We start from the raw sequence: 15,318 nt of genomic DNA on the forward strand, positions 1-15,318 counted from the left end.
AACAACGGGAGGAGCCGGTCTGGAGCCCGATGAGCTCGGCCTGGGGTACGTGAAGCTGACGTGACCACCACGCGTCCAGCGGGGCAGCTGCTATGTTTGTTGTAATTCGGACAGCAGTACGGATTTTGGAATTTGACTTCTACGTTGTTGGCATACACTGATAACTGAACTTGTGGGAGATAGGGGGTCACGTAGGGAGAATGCATGAAGTGGGCAAAAGAAGAGGGCCCAGGACTGGAGCCCTAAAGAGCATCAAAATTCAGGGGTGCTGAGAGGAGAAGCCAACATATGGTATTAAGAGGGAATGAAGAAAGCTAAAGATTGTGGTATGAAGAAACCAAGGGTTGAGGGAGGAAGAAAGGAGCGCCCAAGTTCCAGACGCTGCCAGGAGTCAAGGACTGGTGGGTGTCAAGCACGTGTGTTAGTTGGGGTTATGTTAGAAAAGCCAAAATAACAATCTTAGGAAAATTCAACTGTTATTTCTTTCTTCTTTTTTTTTTCTTTTTAGTAATTAGTTGTTGTTTTTTGGGGGTTTTTTAAAAATTATTTATTTTTGGCTACATTGGGTCTTTGTTGTTGCACAGGGGCTTTCTCTAGTTGCTGCGAGCAGGGGCCACTCTTCGTTGCGGTGCGCGGTCTTCTCATTGCGCTGGCTTCTCTTGTTGCAGAGCACAGGCTCTAGGCGTGCGGGCTTCAGTAACTGTGGCTCGCGGGCTCAGTAGTTGTGGCTTGTGGGCTCTAGAGCGCAGGCTCAGTAGCTGTGGCACACGGGCTTAGTTGCTCCGTGGCATGTGGGATCTTCCCGGACCAGGGCTCAAACCCATGCCCCCTGCATTGGCAGGCGGATTCTTAACCACTGCGCCACCAGGGAAGCCCTGTTTTTTCTTTTATGTAACTAAATTATAAAAGTGCATGTTGCACATCTAGTTTTTAACACATACCAACCAGTGGTCTTAAACTTTAGCACACATTGGAATCACTTTGGAATCTTTAAAAGTACTGATACCTGGCTTCCACTATGAATACTACTATGTTGGTATTTGGTTTTGTTTACATAAAAACCATATAGAAATACTCTGAGTTAAGGACATCACAAGAGTTCAGTTTGACCATATATATCATTCTCGCCTGTCAACTGAATTTAGAGCCTGATCCCCATGTTAGGTGGAGCTATTGTATTTGCTGTAGGTGTTTTGAAGTCAGATAGACTCAGGTTCAAATCTTGACTCTATCACTTACTGGCTATGTGGTAACAAGTCTCTTGACGTTAATTTCTGTTTTGTATAGAGATCTTAATAATCATCTCACAAGATATTTATAAGGATTAAATAAGATATGTCTGTCACTTATTACCTGTGACATCAACAAGTAATTTTACTGGTGTCAGTTCCTCTGGGCCTTCATTGTTTTCATCTCTAAATTAGAGATAATAGTATTACCTACCTATGTTACTGTAAAGAATTATAGTGCTTAGTATAGCGCTAAGCACTTAAGAAGTTGTAGCTGTTACTTAAGCTTTTAGTCAGCCACAAGGTTGCCAAAGTCGGAAAATCTGGTGGTCCTCAGGTAGATGGATGCCCTCAGGATTCTGCAACAGGATGGACCCAGAACCCAGGATGTGTCTGCAGTGTGTGGGGAGGGCCGTGGGAAGAATTCCCGTCCCTTCCCTGGAATTGGAGGCATTCATTTCCTTTCGTTCCTTCACATGGACTGAGAAGGTGAGGGCAGTGCACACACCTGGCTTCCCAGGCTTTGCGTGCAGCTTACAATTTAAATACTTTCCAGGGTTGTATTGGGCTTAGCCAGCAGCCAGCCGCAGGGTATGTGCTGAAGCAGGTAGTAGGAGGTCACAGGTCAGCCCGCTGTTCTCAGGGGGCTCATGTGTCCGGAGTGAGCGAGTCCCACAGTGGAGCTGGGGTGTGACTGCATTTCTGCAGTTGATCCTGTCTGCTTGACCTTATATTAACTGTTATCAATACTGAGTCTTCCAGTTTACAAAAAAATAATTAGACATCTCATTGCATATTTGTTATGTTTATATGTTTAATAGACTGCGTGGAGGAGACATAAAGCCAGGAAATATTTACGTGAAGTGAAAGCTGCCTGCAAGATTCAAGCCTGGTACAGGTGTTGGAAAGCACGTAAAGAGTATCTGGCTGTGTTAAGAGCTGTTAGAATCATTCAGGGTTGCTTCCGTACCAAACTGCAGAGAAGACGGTAAATGTGTCAGCTGCGTGGGCGAGAGCGTGTGTGTGTGGGGGGTTGTGCATGCACGCGCGCATGTGCCGTAACCAAGTCTGTGTGTCAAGTAATACTGCTTGTTGGGTTTTCTTTTAAATAGTTGCTATGCTTAATTTGTATGGTTTGCTGGTGTTTCCTGCAATAATGTAACAAAATTATCTCTGAGACTGTCTTATTTTTTGAGATACAGCCTTGATGGTATAATCCAGGAGAAAATATTAAACTTGATTAACTCAGGTTCATAAGGATAAGGGACTGAGGGACTCAGTAGGGACTGAGGATGGGAAGTTAATAAAATGATCTAGTAAGTCTTGTTTTCCTTGTTAGTGCACGGGTCCATTTTGTCTGTTGATTTAGCTACTGGCAACATTTGCTTTCTTATGCTTTTTTTTTTTTCTTTGTATTAACCCCTGTACTCTTTATCCTTAATGACGAAGACCTAATTACCAACTTATCTATGTTGCTCGTATTTCCCTATTCCTAGTTCATTTCTTTTAAACACATTTTCAGAAGCTCTTACCAGATAGTCTATATTATTTTTTTATTTCATAGTGTAAGAATTTTTTCATCAGTTCCCAGAATTGATGAATTATTATATCAGTGATGGTTTTAAAGATCGTTTTGGGAGAGCACACTAGTGTTACAGGCGTTTCTTGATCAATTCCATGGGCAGAGTCAGGGCTTAACAAATAAAAATATAATTGCTGCTCTCAGCTATTAAGGACCAGTGTCCAGTTTTTCCCATTGATATTCAGCCTTACTTTCTAGGAAAGGTGGCCACATGACATAGGTTAATCTCTCTCCCTTTTCCACAGGACCATGAACAGATGAAAGAGCCTGCCGATTCTCGATTGTTGTCACTGCTATGTTGACGCCTAAAGTTTAATCTCTAGCCCTCACATTTAAAATTTTTCTCCAGTTCTGTTTACAGAATATTCCTTTTTAAATCTTTTGATGATGCCATCTTTCCTTTCAAACAAGTGTTTCTTTCTCATTTGCCTGATGCCATTCCACCCTCCCAGGCTGTCTTCTCAGCCACACCTGTCTGCTCAAAGACTCACTCACAGTGTGGACTCAGACTTTATTCTCTACCATTTTTTCTACCACCTCCCCTTTATCTAGGCTTTGTCTAGATCTGGCTAATCCTACTTTCTTCCGATCCCGTTCAGAATTTTTTGTCATTCTAGAACTTAATATTTCTTGACCACTGAAATATTGCCAATTGTAAAACTTGTTTTGCATTGTGTTACCGTGTGTGTGTGTGTGTGTGTGTGTTTGTGTTTGTAAAGTTCTGATTGCTAGAACCTAAGTATGAGTTATCCTTTTCTACTTTTTTTTATTCTCTCATTGCCTTTCTTATATTTTCTTTCTCCTCTAGTATTTATAGGGGGTGGGCAATGAATACTTACTAAATGAGTTAATTTGAAATTGCTTTCCAATAATCACTTTTTAGGTTTTTGAACGTGAGAGCATCAACAATCATCATTCAGAGAAAATGGAGAGCTGTACTTTCTGGAAGAACAGCTCATGAGCAATTCTTAACGACAAAAGTAGGTGTTAAAAAAACAGTTCATATGTAAAGAACTACTTTAAAAAACAGAAAACAAAAAATGATATAAAGATCTAGCTATACATTTGCTTTAAACACATCATTGCAGTCAATTAAAAATTATATTCACTCGGGCTTCCCTGGTGGCACAGTGGTTGAGAGTCCGCCTGCCGATGCAGGGGACATGGGTTCGTGCCCCGGTCCGGGAGGATCCCACATGCCGCAGAGCGGCTGGGCCCGTGAGCCATGGCCGCTGAGCCTGCGCGTCAGGAGCCTGTGCTCCACAATGGAAGAGGCCACAACAGTGAGAGGCCCGCATACCGCAAAAAAAAAAAATTTTATTCACTCATAAAAATACTATTTGTATTTTTGTTTGTGTATCTGTTTTTATAACATATTCTCAAACCCAATTTGAAGTGATTTATTTGAAGAAAATCGTAATAGATGTAGCATATCCTGTCTGTATGAGTCAACACATACTCTTTAAGCCACATTTGGTAATCTATTTAAAATATTTAACATTGGTTCTAGAACAGTGGTGGTACCTATGGTCTTTTATTAAGGAAATCAAAATTAAAATTTTACTTGTAAATTTTGATGTTCATATTCACTATGTATGATTATATACACACTATTATTATTACACCTTCTATTATATATTTACTAACTAATCAGATCCTCATGATAACTCTGTGAGGCAGCTATTATCAGCATTCCCATTTTATGGATGAGTAAACTGAGGTCTGGAGAGATAATGGGGTTTGCTCAAAGTCACTCAGCTAGTAGGTGGGGGGGTCTATGTTGTAAAACAAACCTAGTTTTTGTTTCAATCCAGATGCTTTATGTGTCTTGGAATTTGATTGTCAGGATGTTCTAGAATTGAGGAATCTAAGATGTGCTGGGAGTACACTGGTTCTTGAAGCAGCAGACAGCTTCCCTCACAGCTGCTTACAATGCCCATTCTGTTCTCTAGAGTGTAGCTAGCTTTTGTATTAAATGCATTTGTCCTGTAGTAATACTAGTCCTTTGCTCATTCACAATGAAAAGTATCAGGAGGAAGGGAGGGAAAAAACACCAGGTATCTATGGTCCATGGTTTGCACCTTCATAAAAGCTTCATTTTTAGCTGTAGCCCTCTGTGGGTTTCAAAATCTGTGAAATATGACATTCTTAAACTAAAAATGTAAAAAAAAAAAAAAATCATAATTATACCATCTTATTTTTCATTGAGAAATTCCAGAACCTCCAGTGGGTTGAACTATTATTTCTATCTATTAGTGTCACTTGCAAATTTTTCCTTATAGAGATTTCAAGCTGCTTGTTTGATCCAAGCAAATTTCAGAGGATATAAAGGAAGGCAGGTCTTTCTCCAGCAGAAATCAGCTGCTTTGACCATACAAAGATACATACGAGCCAGGAAGACTGAGAAGTCTGAAAGGAGAAAATATGTTGAATTAAAAAAATCTACAGTTGTTCTACAAGCACTGGTGCGTGGTTGGTTAGTAAGAAAAAGGGTAAGTATTTTTAAGTAGGATATCTCAGTCTTATGAAGTGGAAATACCTGATGTTAAATTGTGTTAAGAAATTTGAGATTTTGGAGAATAATTTCAGAACTGATATAGCCATTAACTAGAATTTATTCAGCTTCTGAAGAGCCCCATGTAACAAGATCACTGGTTGCCATAGATTTTTGTTCTGTGATCCTATTTCCCATAGATGCTCACCAAAAATGCAAAATAACTTTTCTCGTGTAATAAATCTTAACAAAGGAACTGAAGTATGAGGAGGGCTCCACATGTGAAGGAGTTTTTTTTTTTTAAGTTTTTAACATCTTTATTGGAGTATAATTGCTTTACAATGGTGTGTTAGTTTCTGCTTTATAACAAAGTGAATCAGCTATACACATACATACATCCCCATATCTCCTCCCTCTTGCGTCTCCCTCCCACCCTCCCTATCCCACCCCGCTAGGGGGTCACAAAGCACCCAGCTGATCTCCCTGTGCTGTGCTGCTTCTTCCCACTAGCTGTCTGTTTTACTTTTGGTCGTGTATATAAGTCCATGCCACTCTCTCACTTTGTCCCAGCTTCCCCTTCCCCCTCCCCACACGTGAAGGAGGTTGTTATTCAAGTCACCTTTTGCTACCACCAAGCAACTCTCTCAGGGGTTGTAGGACCATTCCGTTGATAACTTCCACACCTTCAGCAGGAGAGAATCCTCCCTAGGGAATTCTTGACGTTCTGAGCATCCAGTACATGAAGCAGTGGTAAACAGAAAATAATTAAATTAAAGGAGAAATCTTTTGTGTTTTGTTCACTGAGTATAAATTGAAACTCTGAAGGCCAAAGGCCCCTCCCTGGAGGGAGCTTCTGCTGCAGAAGCCTTGTGCTGGATGTGGCGAGACCACTACTGGAGAAGTCGGGTCAAATGTTTGCCCGATTTAACGTCACCATCTTCAACGGTTCTGCTTGGAGCTCTCTAACCCTTTCTCAGTTTACTATTCCTAGACTTCTCCCATTATAATTAGTACCTTCAAAGCCTTATCTAGCTGCCCTTGGGTAGTCTAGTTAAATTCTGCAGTGAAGTGCCCAAATATAATTGTGCTTTCTATATCCTCAGTTAGGGGTTACACCATTGAAAGTGTTGTACAGTAAGGGAGTATAATTACTTCAGGTTACAATGTAGATAATTTTAATAGTTACAAGTTAGTTTACTGTTGCTAATTTATATAATTTGGTATTAAGGATATACAAAAATAAACATTGGTTGATTGTCTTAAGAGTCAACTATTTGGTTGTTAATCTTTTTTTCTCCTTTAGATTTTAGAACAGAGAGCCAAAATTAGGCTTCTTCACTTCACAGCAGCTGCCTTTTATCACCTGTCTGCTCTTAGAATTCAAAGAGCCTACAGACTTCACAGGGCTCTGAAGAATGCTGATGATAAACAGGTTAACTCAGCCATCCGTATTCAGGTTAGCTTTTCCTTTGCAGTAAAACTATGGCCTAATTTTTGTTTGAAACTTTTTAATATTTCGTAAACAATTTCCAAATACCTCTGCTAAAGTTATGTAGTATTTAGCTTTTGCCATGTGGCCATGAGGGTGGTTGGCCGGCTTAGAGGTGAGTTGCGTTTTATGGCTCAGGACTAAGGCTGTGGGTTATCCTCTGGCGCATTGTACGCATTCACCCCTCATGTAGCGACACCCAGGGCACCTGTCTCTCTCTCGACCTCCTTGCCAACCCGTGACATTACAAGACTTTGTGATTTTGTCATTTTGATGAATGGCAAATTACATCTCATATTTGGTTTGGATTTCCTATGATTGCTAGCAATTCTAAAAACTCTTTCCTCTGTGTTGGTTATTCAAATTTTTATCTGTGTACGGTATGCTTTTTAAATTTTTTTTCCACATACTTTGCTCATTTTTCTTTTGAGTGTTTTATTTTTCTTAATGATTATAGGAGTTCTTTATGTATTCTGGATAAGAATCCTGTTTGTACAGTATATGTTAATATACTTACATATAAAATATTGAGTAAAGAAACAAATTGAAGAATAATATACAGCTTGATAAGATTTATATCAATTATGAAATGAGGAACATGTTGTGCAGGGTTAAATTCTCAGACACACACACACACACACTTAAACCCACTGTGGCCTGGAATTTTCTGCACCAACTAGAGTGGAGTGTAATGCCACTGGGGAGGGTTGAAAGATATTTCAATAAATGTTCTGTTTATTTCATTAAGAAACCTGAAGTAAAAAAACTATTCGTATGTTTTAAACAGAGATGGTTTCGAGCAAGATTACAGCATAAGAGGTTTCTTCAGAAACATCGCTTCATGAAAATTCAGAATGAAGCTCAAGAACGTATAAGCCAGCAAAATAGGGCTGCATCAGTAATACAGAAAGCCGTACGCCGTTTCCTCCTCCGTAAAAAGCAGGAAAAGCTTAATAATAGAGTCACTAAAATCCAGGTAACCGAAAATATTATGATTTTAGTTCAAGACTTTGGTTTGCAATTCATCTACACGATATATAACATTTTATTGAATTTTATTTTTATTTATGTATTTTATTTCTTGGCTGCGCCTCACTGCTTGCGGGATCTTAGTTCCCCAACCAGGGATTGAACCCGGGCCACGGCAGTGAAAGCAGCGAGTCCTAACCACTGGACTGCCAGGGAATTCCCAACATCTAACATTTTAAAAAGCACAGTCATACTCATTTTAAAAAGCTGTGATTGGCCAATAGAATAATTCATATGCACTATGCTACCATAATTTCATTGTTAAGCCCTTTATTTTCACATTCCAGAGAGGAAGTTGATGACTGAAAGATGCAAAAGCATTTTTGCCTTTTGAATCGATTTAGCCGTCTTTGGCCAGTGAATGATGCTTTAACTTATATACAGGAATATTATATGTATTTCTTCCTAGAAAAATTGCTTTTGCTATTTATTAGAACCTGAATTGAAGTTGTAGTTGCAAAGTTGCAAAGATCACATCATATAATTTTACTGAAAACATTTACTTTGTGGAAGTAGATGTAGATGTTAAGTCCACAACATCAGAGGTTGTAATCTTAAAGTTACTGGTTTGTCTCTTTAAGGCGTTATGGAGAGGATATTCTTGGAGGAAGAAAAATGATTGTTCAAAAATTAAAGCCATTCGACAGAGACTTCAGTGTGTTAACCGGGAGATTCGAGAAGAAAACAAGCTCTACCACAGAACCGCACTTGCCCTGCACTATCTCCTGACATACAAGTACCTTTCCGCTATTCTTGAGGCTCTAAAGCACCTGGGTTAGTTTGTTTTAACAATATCTTGTATAAGGTTAGAAATGCGTTTTTACCCTTGAGTCGTACAAAGAATATAATAATACGATACTGATTTTGTTGCTGTGAATGTATCTCTTTTTTTTCCCCCTTTCAGAGGTAGTTACTGGACTGTCTTCACTTTGCTGTGAGAATATGGCCCAGAGTGGAGCAATTTCTAAAATATTTGTCTTGATCCGAAGCTGTAACCGTAGTGTCCCTTGTATGGAGGTCATCGGATACGCTGTGCAGGTCTTGCTTAACGTCGCCAAGGTAGTTTCCGTCTTGATAATGAAGAGTTCCTTGGTCAAGAAACCTCCCCTAGCAAGTTGGGTTTATGCTTGCTCATCACTAGAACTCAGATCCCCGAGTTAAAGTTCATTTACTATGTGCCAGAGTCTTCGGGGGGGAATGTTTACTCTGTTAACATAACTGTACATAGAAACTATAATTTTTTATGATTTATTTCTCCTGTTTTTATAATATTAATAACAGCAAGTTAGTTAAGGCCTTGCTAACTATGTGCTAGTTCTTTTCATGCATCATTTAATTTAGTGCTCCCATTCATCCTCTAAGATGGTTCTTATGGTATTATCCTTCCCATTTTGTAGTGAAGGGATAATCGTCTTTACAGGAGGTAAGGTCCTCGCCCGAGGACCAGCGTGTGGTCAGTGGTGGAGGGTTCATGTCCATCTCCCTCCGGAGCTGACAGCCTGTACACTGCGCTGTATCAGAACAGCAGAACCTCTTCTGATCACGTCTGGCTTCCTTTTTGGTTGGTGTTTCTAAAGTACTGGGTTGGCCAAAATGTGCCTTTGGTTTTTAAGTGAAAATAAAGGACACATTTTTCATTTTCACCAAGAGCTTTATCGAACAACGTATTCACCCTTTTGTTCCACTACCTTCTGCCATTTTTCAGGCAACTTCATAATTCTGTCTTCCCAAAACTTTTTATCCTTTTGAGCAAAGGACTGTTCCGGGTGCCTTTTACAGTCTTCCAGGGAATTGAAATTTTTTCCATTAAGAGAATTTTGTAAAGACAGAAATAAATGGAAATCCGAAGGTGCGGTGTCTGGTGAATACAGTGGATGAATCAGAACTTCCCAGCCAAGCTGTAACAGTTTTTGCCTGGTCACCAAAGAAACATGTGGTCTTGTGTTATCTTCATGGAAGATTATGTGTTTTCTGTTGACTAATTCTAGATGCTTTTCGTCAAGTGCTGCTTTCAGTTGGTCTAATTGGGAGCAGTACTTCTTGGAATTAATCGTTTGCTTTTCTGGAAGGAGCTTATAATAGAGGACTCCCTTCCAATCCCACCCTATACACAACATCGTCTTCTTTGGATGAAGACTGGCCTTTGGTGTGGTTGGTGGTGGTTCATTTCACTTGCCCCACGATCTCTCCCATTCCACATTATTGTACAGTATCCACTTTTCATCACCCGTCACAATTTGTTTTAAAAATGGAACGTTTTCATTACATTTAAGTAGAGAATTGCATGCGGAAATAGGGTCAAGAAGGTTTTCTTCGCTTAACTTAACGTAGACCTAAAGCGATGAACATAACCAAGCTGGTGCAAATGATTTTCAGTGCTTCATTTGGATATTTTGAGTATGTCAGCTATCTCCCACGTGTTATAACACTGATTGTTCTCAATTAATGTCTCGATTTGATCGCTATCAACTTCAACTGGCCTACCCGACCGTGGAGCATCATCCAGCAAGAAATCTCCAGCACGAAACTTCACAAACTACTTTTGACACGTTTGATCAGTCACAGCACCTTCTCCATGCACTGCACAAATCTTTTTTTTGCATTTCGGTTACATTTTTACCTTTCTTGAAATAATAAAGCAGAATATGCTGAAAATGTTGCTTTTTTTCTTCCATCTTCAATATTAAAATAACTACACAAAACTTCATCAATTTTGATTAGTCTTTTTTTAAATGCACGCTGATATGACAGCTGCCATATACAATCTAACAAAATTGTTTTGAATGAAGTTAAAGAAAACTGATACTACTAGATCCATCTTACGGAAAAAACCGAACGAACCTTTTGGCCAGCCCAGTATCTGTGTTTATTATAATTTGTAACTTGGTTTTGTTCTCTTCCAGTATGAGAAAACGACTTCAGCAGTTTACGATGTAGAAAACTGTGTAGATACACTGCTGGAGCTTCTGCAAATGTACCAAGAAAAGCCCGGTGACAAAGTTGCAGACAAGAGTAGAAGCATTTTCACAAAAACTTGTTGTTTGTTAGCTGTTTTACTGAAGAGGACAAATCGAGCTTCTGTAAGTATTCATCAGTTGTTTTCCTTTGATGTTATCTCTACATGTTCTAAGTCCAAGACTTTTAAGCAGTTATCACAACTTAAATAGGGCTTTGCGTGTGTTCACACCTGCTCTTTGTGCTGAAATGAGTTGTTTCTTATGTGTCAGAGAAGCTGAATTCTAGAAGTAGAATTTATCACAGCCCTAGGAGCAACCAGCTCCCATGTACTTGAGAGAAGCAACAGCTGTCCCAGCAAGGTAGAAATCCAGATGTGCACAACTCCTCACCCCCTGCTGTGACATAAAGACGTGACAAGCGTTTCTCCGGTGAGGCCTCTGAGCATCCTCTCCAGGAGTTACAGTCAGCAGGGGTGACTGCAGGCCATGATAGGACTGTGGCCTTTATCCTGAGAACAGTGGGAAACCACTGAAGGATTTTAAGCAAGGAGATATGTTCCAGTTTAATTTTTAACATCACTTTGGCTGCTGGTCGAAGAATGGATTTGGGAGATCGTGTGGGTATAGGGAGACCATTAAGGAAAGAGGCACGTGTAGACACACAGTGGTCTGGGCAAGAGACTGTACTTGACCTGGGGTCGCATCAGGCAGAGGTAAGTGGGTAACGCTGGAAACTTTAAGAAGGAAAAATTCGGGGCTTCCCTGGTGGCGCACTGGTTGAGAATCTGCCTGCCAATGCAGGGGACACGGGTTCGAGCCCTGGTCTGGGAGGGCCCCACATGCCACGGAGCAGCTAGGCCCGTGAACCACAACTCCTGAGCCTGCATGTCTGGAGCCTGTGCTCCGCAACAAGAGAGGCCGCGATAGTGAGAGGCCCGCGCACCGCGATGAAGAGTGGCCCCCGCTTGCCACAACTAGAGAAAGCCCTCGCACAGAAACGAAGACCCAACACAGCCAAAAATAAATTAATTAATTAATAAACTCCTACCCCCAACATCTTCTTAAAAAAAAAAAAGAAGAAGGTAAAATTCACAGGACTTGGTAACCATGTATAATAGGTATATTTACTTTAATGTTTGCTTTTTTATTTAGTATGGAGTTAAGTGTACAATTTTTGAATATTTGCCTTCTTCATAATTGTCTTATAAATTCATAATTTAAACCAATCTAACTGCTGAACTTGGAGAGCTCGGCTTTTTTATTGTTAAAAGCTCTTAATTTACTGCATAGTGTTTGTATACTGTGATTGATTTTGCTAGCATAGAAGGGATATAGAATTCTTATTAGTTTAATAAATGCACATTTTCTTTTGTAGGATGTTCGAAGCAGGTCCAAAGTTGTTGACCGTATTTATAGTCTCTATAAACTTACAGCTCATAAACATAAAGTGAATACTGAAAGAATCCTTTGTAAACAAAAGAAGAAATCTTCTATGAGCATTTCCTTTATTCCAGAAACACCTGTAAGAACCAGAATGGTTTCAAGGTGAGCAGTAAATGTACCCTATAGTTTTGTGTCACCATTCATTCATTCATTCATTCATCCACTTAGCAAACATTTATTGAGCACCTACTATGAGCAAGAGACTGTGCTTGACAATGGAGAAACAGCATGTGAACAAGAAGAAAATCTTTGGTAAATCTAAAGGAGACGATCTCAGCAGTTAATGAAGTAATAACACTGCAGCCAAGAATATTTAGTAGTTATTGGGTAAATTCCTGGTTCTAACAAGGTACGTGCTAAGGCTGATAATTAGCTCTGAATAAGCTTTGCCGTATCATTTTTTCCCTTCCATGTAGGACAAGCTGCACTACTGGGGAGATGGCGAAGGTCTCTGGTGGCCAAAACGTCAACCTCCAACTCCTTGCATAATCACCCCGATGCCTGAAATTTCTCCTCCTAGAGAAGTTCTTTTTGACCTTGTATTAGTTACCTAGCACAAACTTAGTGGCCTTAAACACCAGTAACTTATTCTCTCACAGTTCTTGAAACTGAAAGTTTGAAATGCAGGTTGTCAGCAGGGCCTCACCTGGTCTGAGGCTCTGGGGTGTAATCCTTCCCTGGCTCGTCCAGTTTCTGGCGGCTAAGTGTCCTTGGCTTGTTGCTCGATAGCTCTGTCCTCCGCCTAAGTCTTCACAGGGCTTCTTCTCCCTCTCCCTCCTCTGTGTTTCTTGTAAGGACATTCGTTGTTGCTCTCTGGTTCTGGGCAGAAGAAACAGTCTAGAGATATAAATTAGGGAAATGGTCTAGAGATATAAATTAGATGCAGGAATCATTAGAACCCCTCCCTCTCTCTCCCTCTCTCTCCTTCCTTTCTATGACTGGACAATTGTCTACTAGGTATAAATCCTGCACCACTGACAATGCACTATTTCTTGACCTGGGTTATACAGCAGTTAGCTTTATAATTACTCATAATTATAAACTGTATAATAGTTGTAAATTGGTTTTACTCTTGCATGTTTTACAGTATAACATAAAAATAGTCTGCTTAAAATTTATTAATGGGAACTATTTCTACATACGGTTTTTATTTAAGGACTTGGCATATTATAATATGAATTACGTTGTAAAACTATTAACATATGAATGAGTAGATTCTTTTTTTTTTTTTTCTCCCCTTTTGACACTGTCGGGGTTTTTTGAAGTAAAACTCCCAACAGTATAAATGTACCCTTTATTTAGGTATGCAATTCAATGAGTTTTGACAAACGTATACAGTTGTGAAACCACTACCACTGAGATAAAATATTTCTGTCACAACAAAGTTCCCTTGTGCCCCCTTGCAGTCAGTTCTCTCCCATTAACCCCTAGGTTCTGGAACCTGCTGATGGGAGTTCAGTACCTTTAGTTTTGCCTTTTCTGCTTTGTCCCATAAATGGAATCACACAGAGGTAGCTCCTTGTGACGGGACGCTTTTACTTAGCGTAATGCTCTTGAGGTTCATCCATGTCGATGCATGGCTTAGATTGCATCTCTTTCTTCACAGACTGCTGTTCCACGGTAGGGGGATATATACCCGCTCTGTTTGACCACCCCCCAATTCATAGATGTTCGGAATTTTCACTGGAAAGAACAGGAAGATGGAAGTGCATATAGTGGTAGGGATTCATGTGAGGAAGGTGGCTGTGATGCCGTTTCCTCAGTGAAGAAGGAGATCATAAACATTAGCTCAGAAGCAGATGGGGGACGGTGTGGAGGGGACATTTGGAAAGAAGAAAACAGTCATCTTGGGGAAAGAGAAAGGAAGCAATTTCTAGGTAATTTCAATCATTGGCATAAAATCAGCCAGCCTGGTTGTGCAGGTTTTCTTTAGCAACGTCCAGCTGTGCAGGAATGGAGAAGGCAGATACCTGGATTCAACTTGGAATCCACATAGAGCTTTCCAGTTGCATTCAATAGGGAAGAGCACCAATGGCGTTAACGGCATTTGCAATGGAGATTATACTGAGGGACCCAAGCTAGATGGGAGGGAAAGGAGACCAGCATTGTGCTGGGTGACAGGCACGTGCTGAGGTCCCCTGAAGTGGACACCACAGTGGGAGGAAGCTGTGAGCCGTGGAAGTATTAAGTCAAAGGGCGTGGATGAACCCCAAGGGGTGGTTCAGGCTGGAAGGCTCAGGCTGAGCAGTCGGTGGCCGGGCACTTTCTGAGGGTGACAGCGGCTGTCTTGTGATTGTGTGACGGGGGGTGTGCTGAGTGGACCCAAAGGAAAGGGGGCAGAAACGGAGAGGTGAGGGGTCGGCTCTTTAGCTACAAGGCTGCTGAAGTTCTGAGATGGGGCAGGAGTTGAGGGAAGACCAGGAACCAGGTTTACAGACAAAACGCTGGGGTTTGGTAGCTGAATAGCCTGAGCTTCAAAGGAGCCAGGATCATCCTTCAGGGAAGATGGAGAGAAATAGTCTAAAATCGTAAACGGCCATAACATGAAGCCTCCCACCTGTGTGAGGGCCTGTGAGGGAGGTGATGCGTCCAGGAGGGACCACATTTCAGTTAAGACAAAGCGATGGATGTGAGTCTTCTAAGAGAGGAACTGGGTTAATGCAAGGTTTCTATTCTTCTCACAGACTTAAACCGGATTGGGTGTTGAGAAGAGATAACTTGGAAGAAATCGTGAATCCTCTGAAAGCTATTCAAATGGTGATGGACACACTTGGCATTCCTTATTAGCAAAGGCAAACGTCTCAGTATGTACAGGAGAAGAAATAGGAAAGCTGATCACATGTATGGAAAGTGCTTTTGGCTTGCCTTGTACAACTTTTAAAATCTGACTTTGTGTTAAAGTTCAAAAGGTATAGGTAACAAACAAACTTTTTCTATTCTTCGTTTCTTTTATTTAATAGCTTTATGCAGATAACAAACTAATGTCATGACATGATTCCAACACTGTTATCTATGTCTGTTGTCTTAAAATATTATATTAGTTTGAATATAATCATATTCCTAAAGGGAAAAGATTAGCTTATTATTCCTGTTTT

The 15,318-nt window shown here is 40.4% G+C and overlaps 1 protein-coding gene across 1 annotated transcript in view; it reads left to right on the top strand.

Annotated features, from left to right (window-relative positions):
- Positions 1-15,083, top strand: part of ASPM (assembly factor for spindle microtubules) — a 67,145-nt gene extending 52,062 nt beyond the window's left edge. The window contains 10 exon segments of the mRNA XM_060285081.1: positions 2,051-2,217; positions 3,695-3,791; positions 5,094-5,303; positions 6,609-6,761; positions 7,582-7,770; positions 8,405-8,597; positions 8,728-8,882; positions 10,727-10,903; positions 12,156-12,325; positions 14,908-15,083. Coding sequence (XP_060141064.1) covers positions 2,051-2,217; positions 3,695-3,791; positions 5,094-5,303; positions 6,609-6,761; positions 7,582-7,770; positions 8,405-8,597; positions 8,728-8,882; positions 10,727-10,903; positions 12,156-12,325; positions 14,908-15,010 — 1,614 coding nt within the window. The 3' untranslated portion in view covers positions 15,011-15,083.
- The last annotated feature ends 235 nt before the right edge of the window (positions 15,084-15,318 follow it).

This window comes from Globicephala melas, chromosome 1 (genome assembly GCF_963455315.2).
Source record: "Globicephala melas chromosome 1, mGloMel1.2, whole genome shotgun sequence".
NCBI classification, from domain to species: domain Eukaryota; kingdom Metazoa; phylum Chordata; class Mammalia; order Artiodactyla; family Delphinidae; genus Globicephala; species Globicephala melas.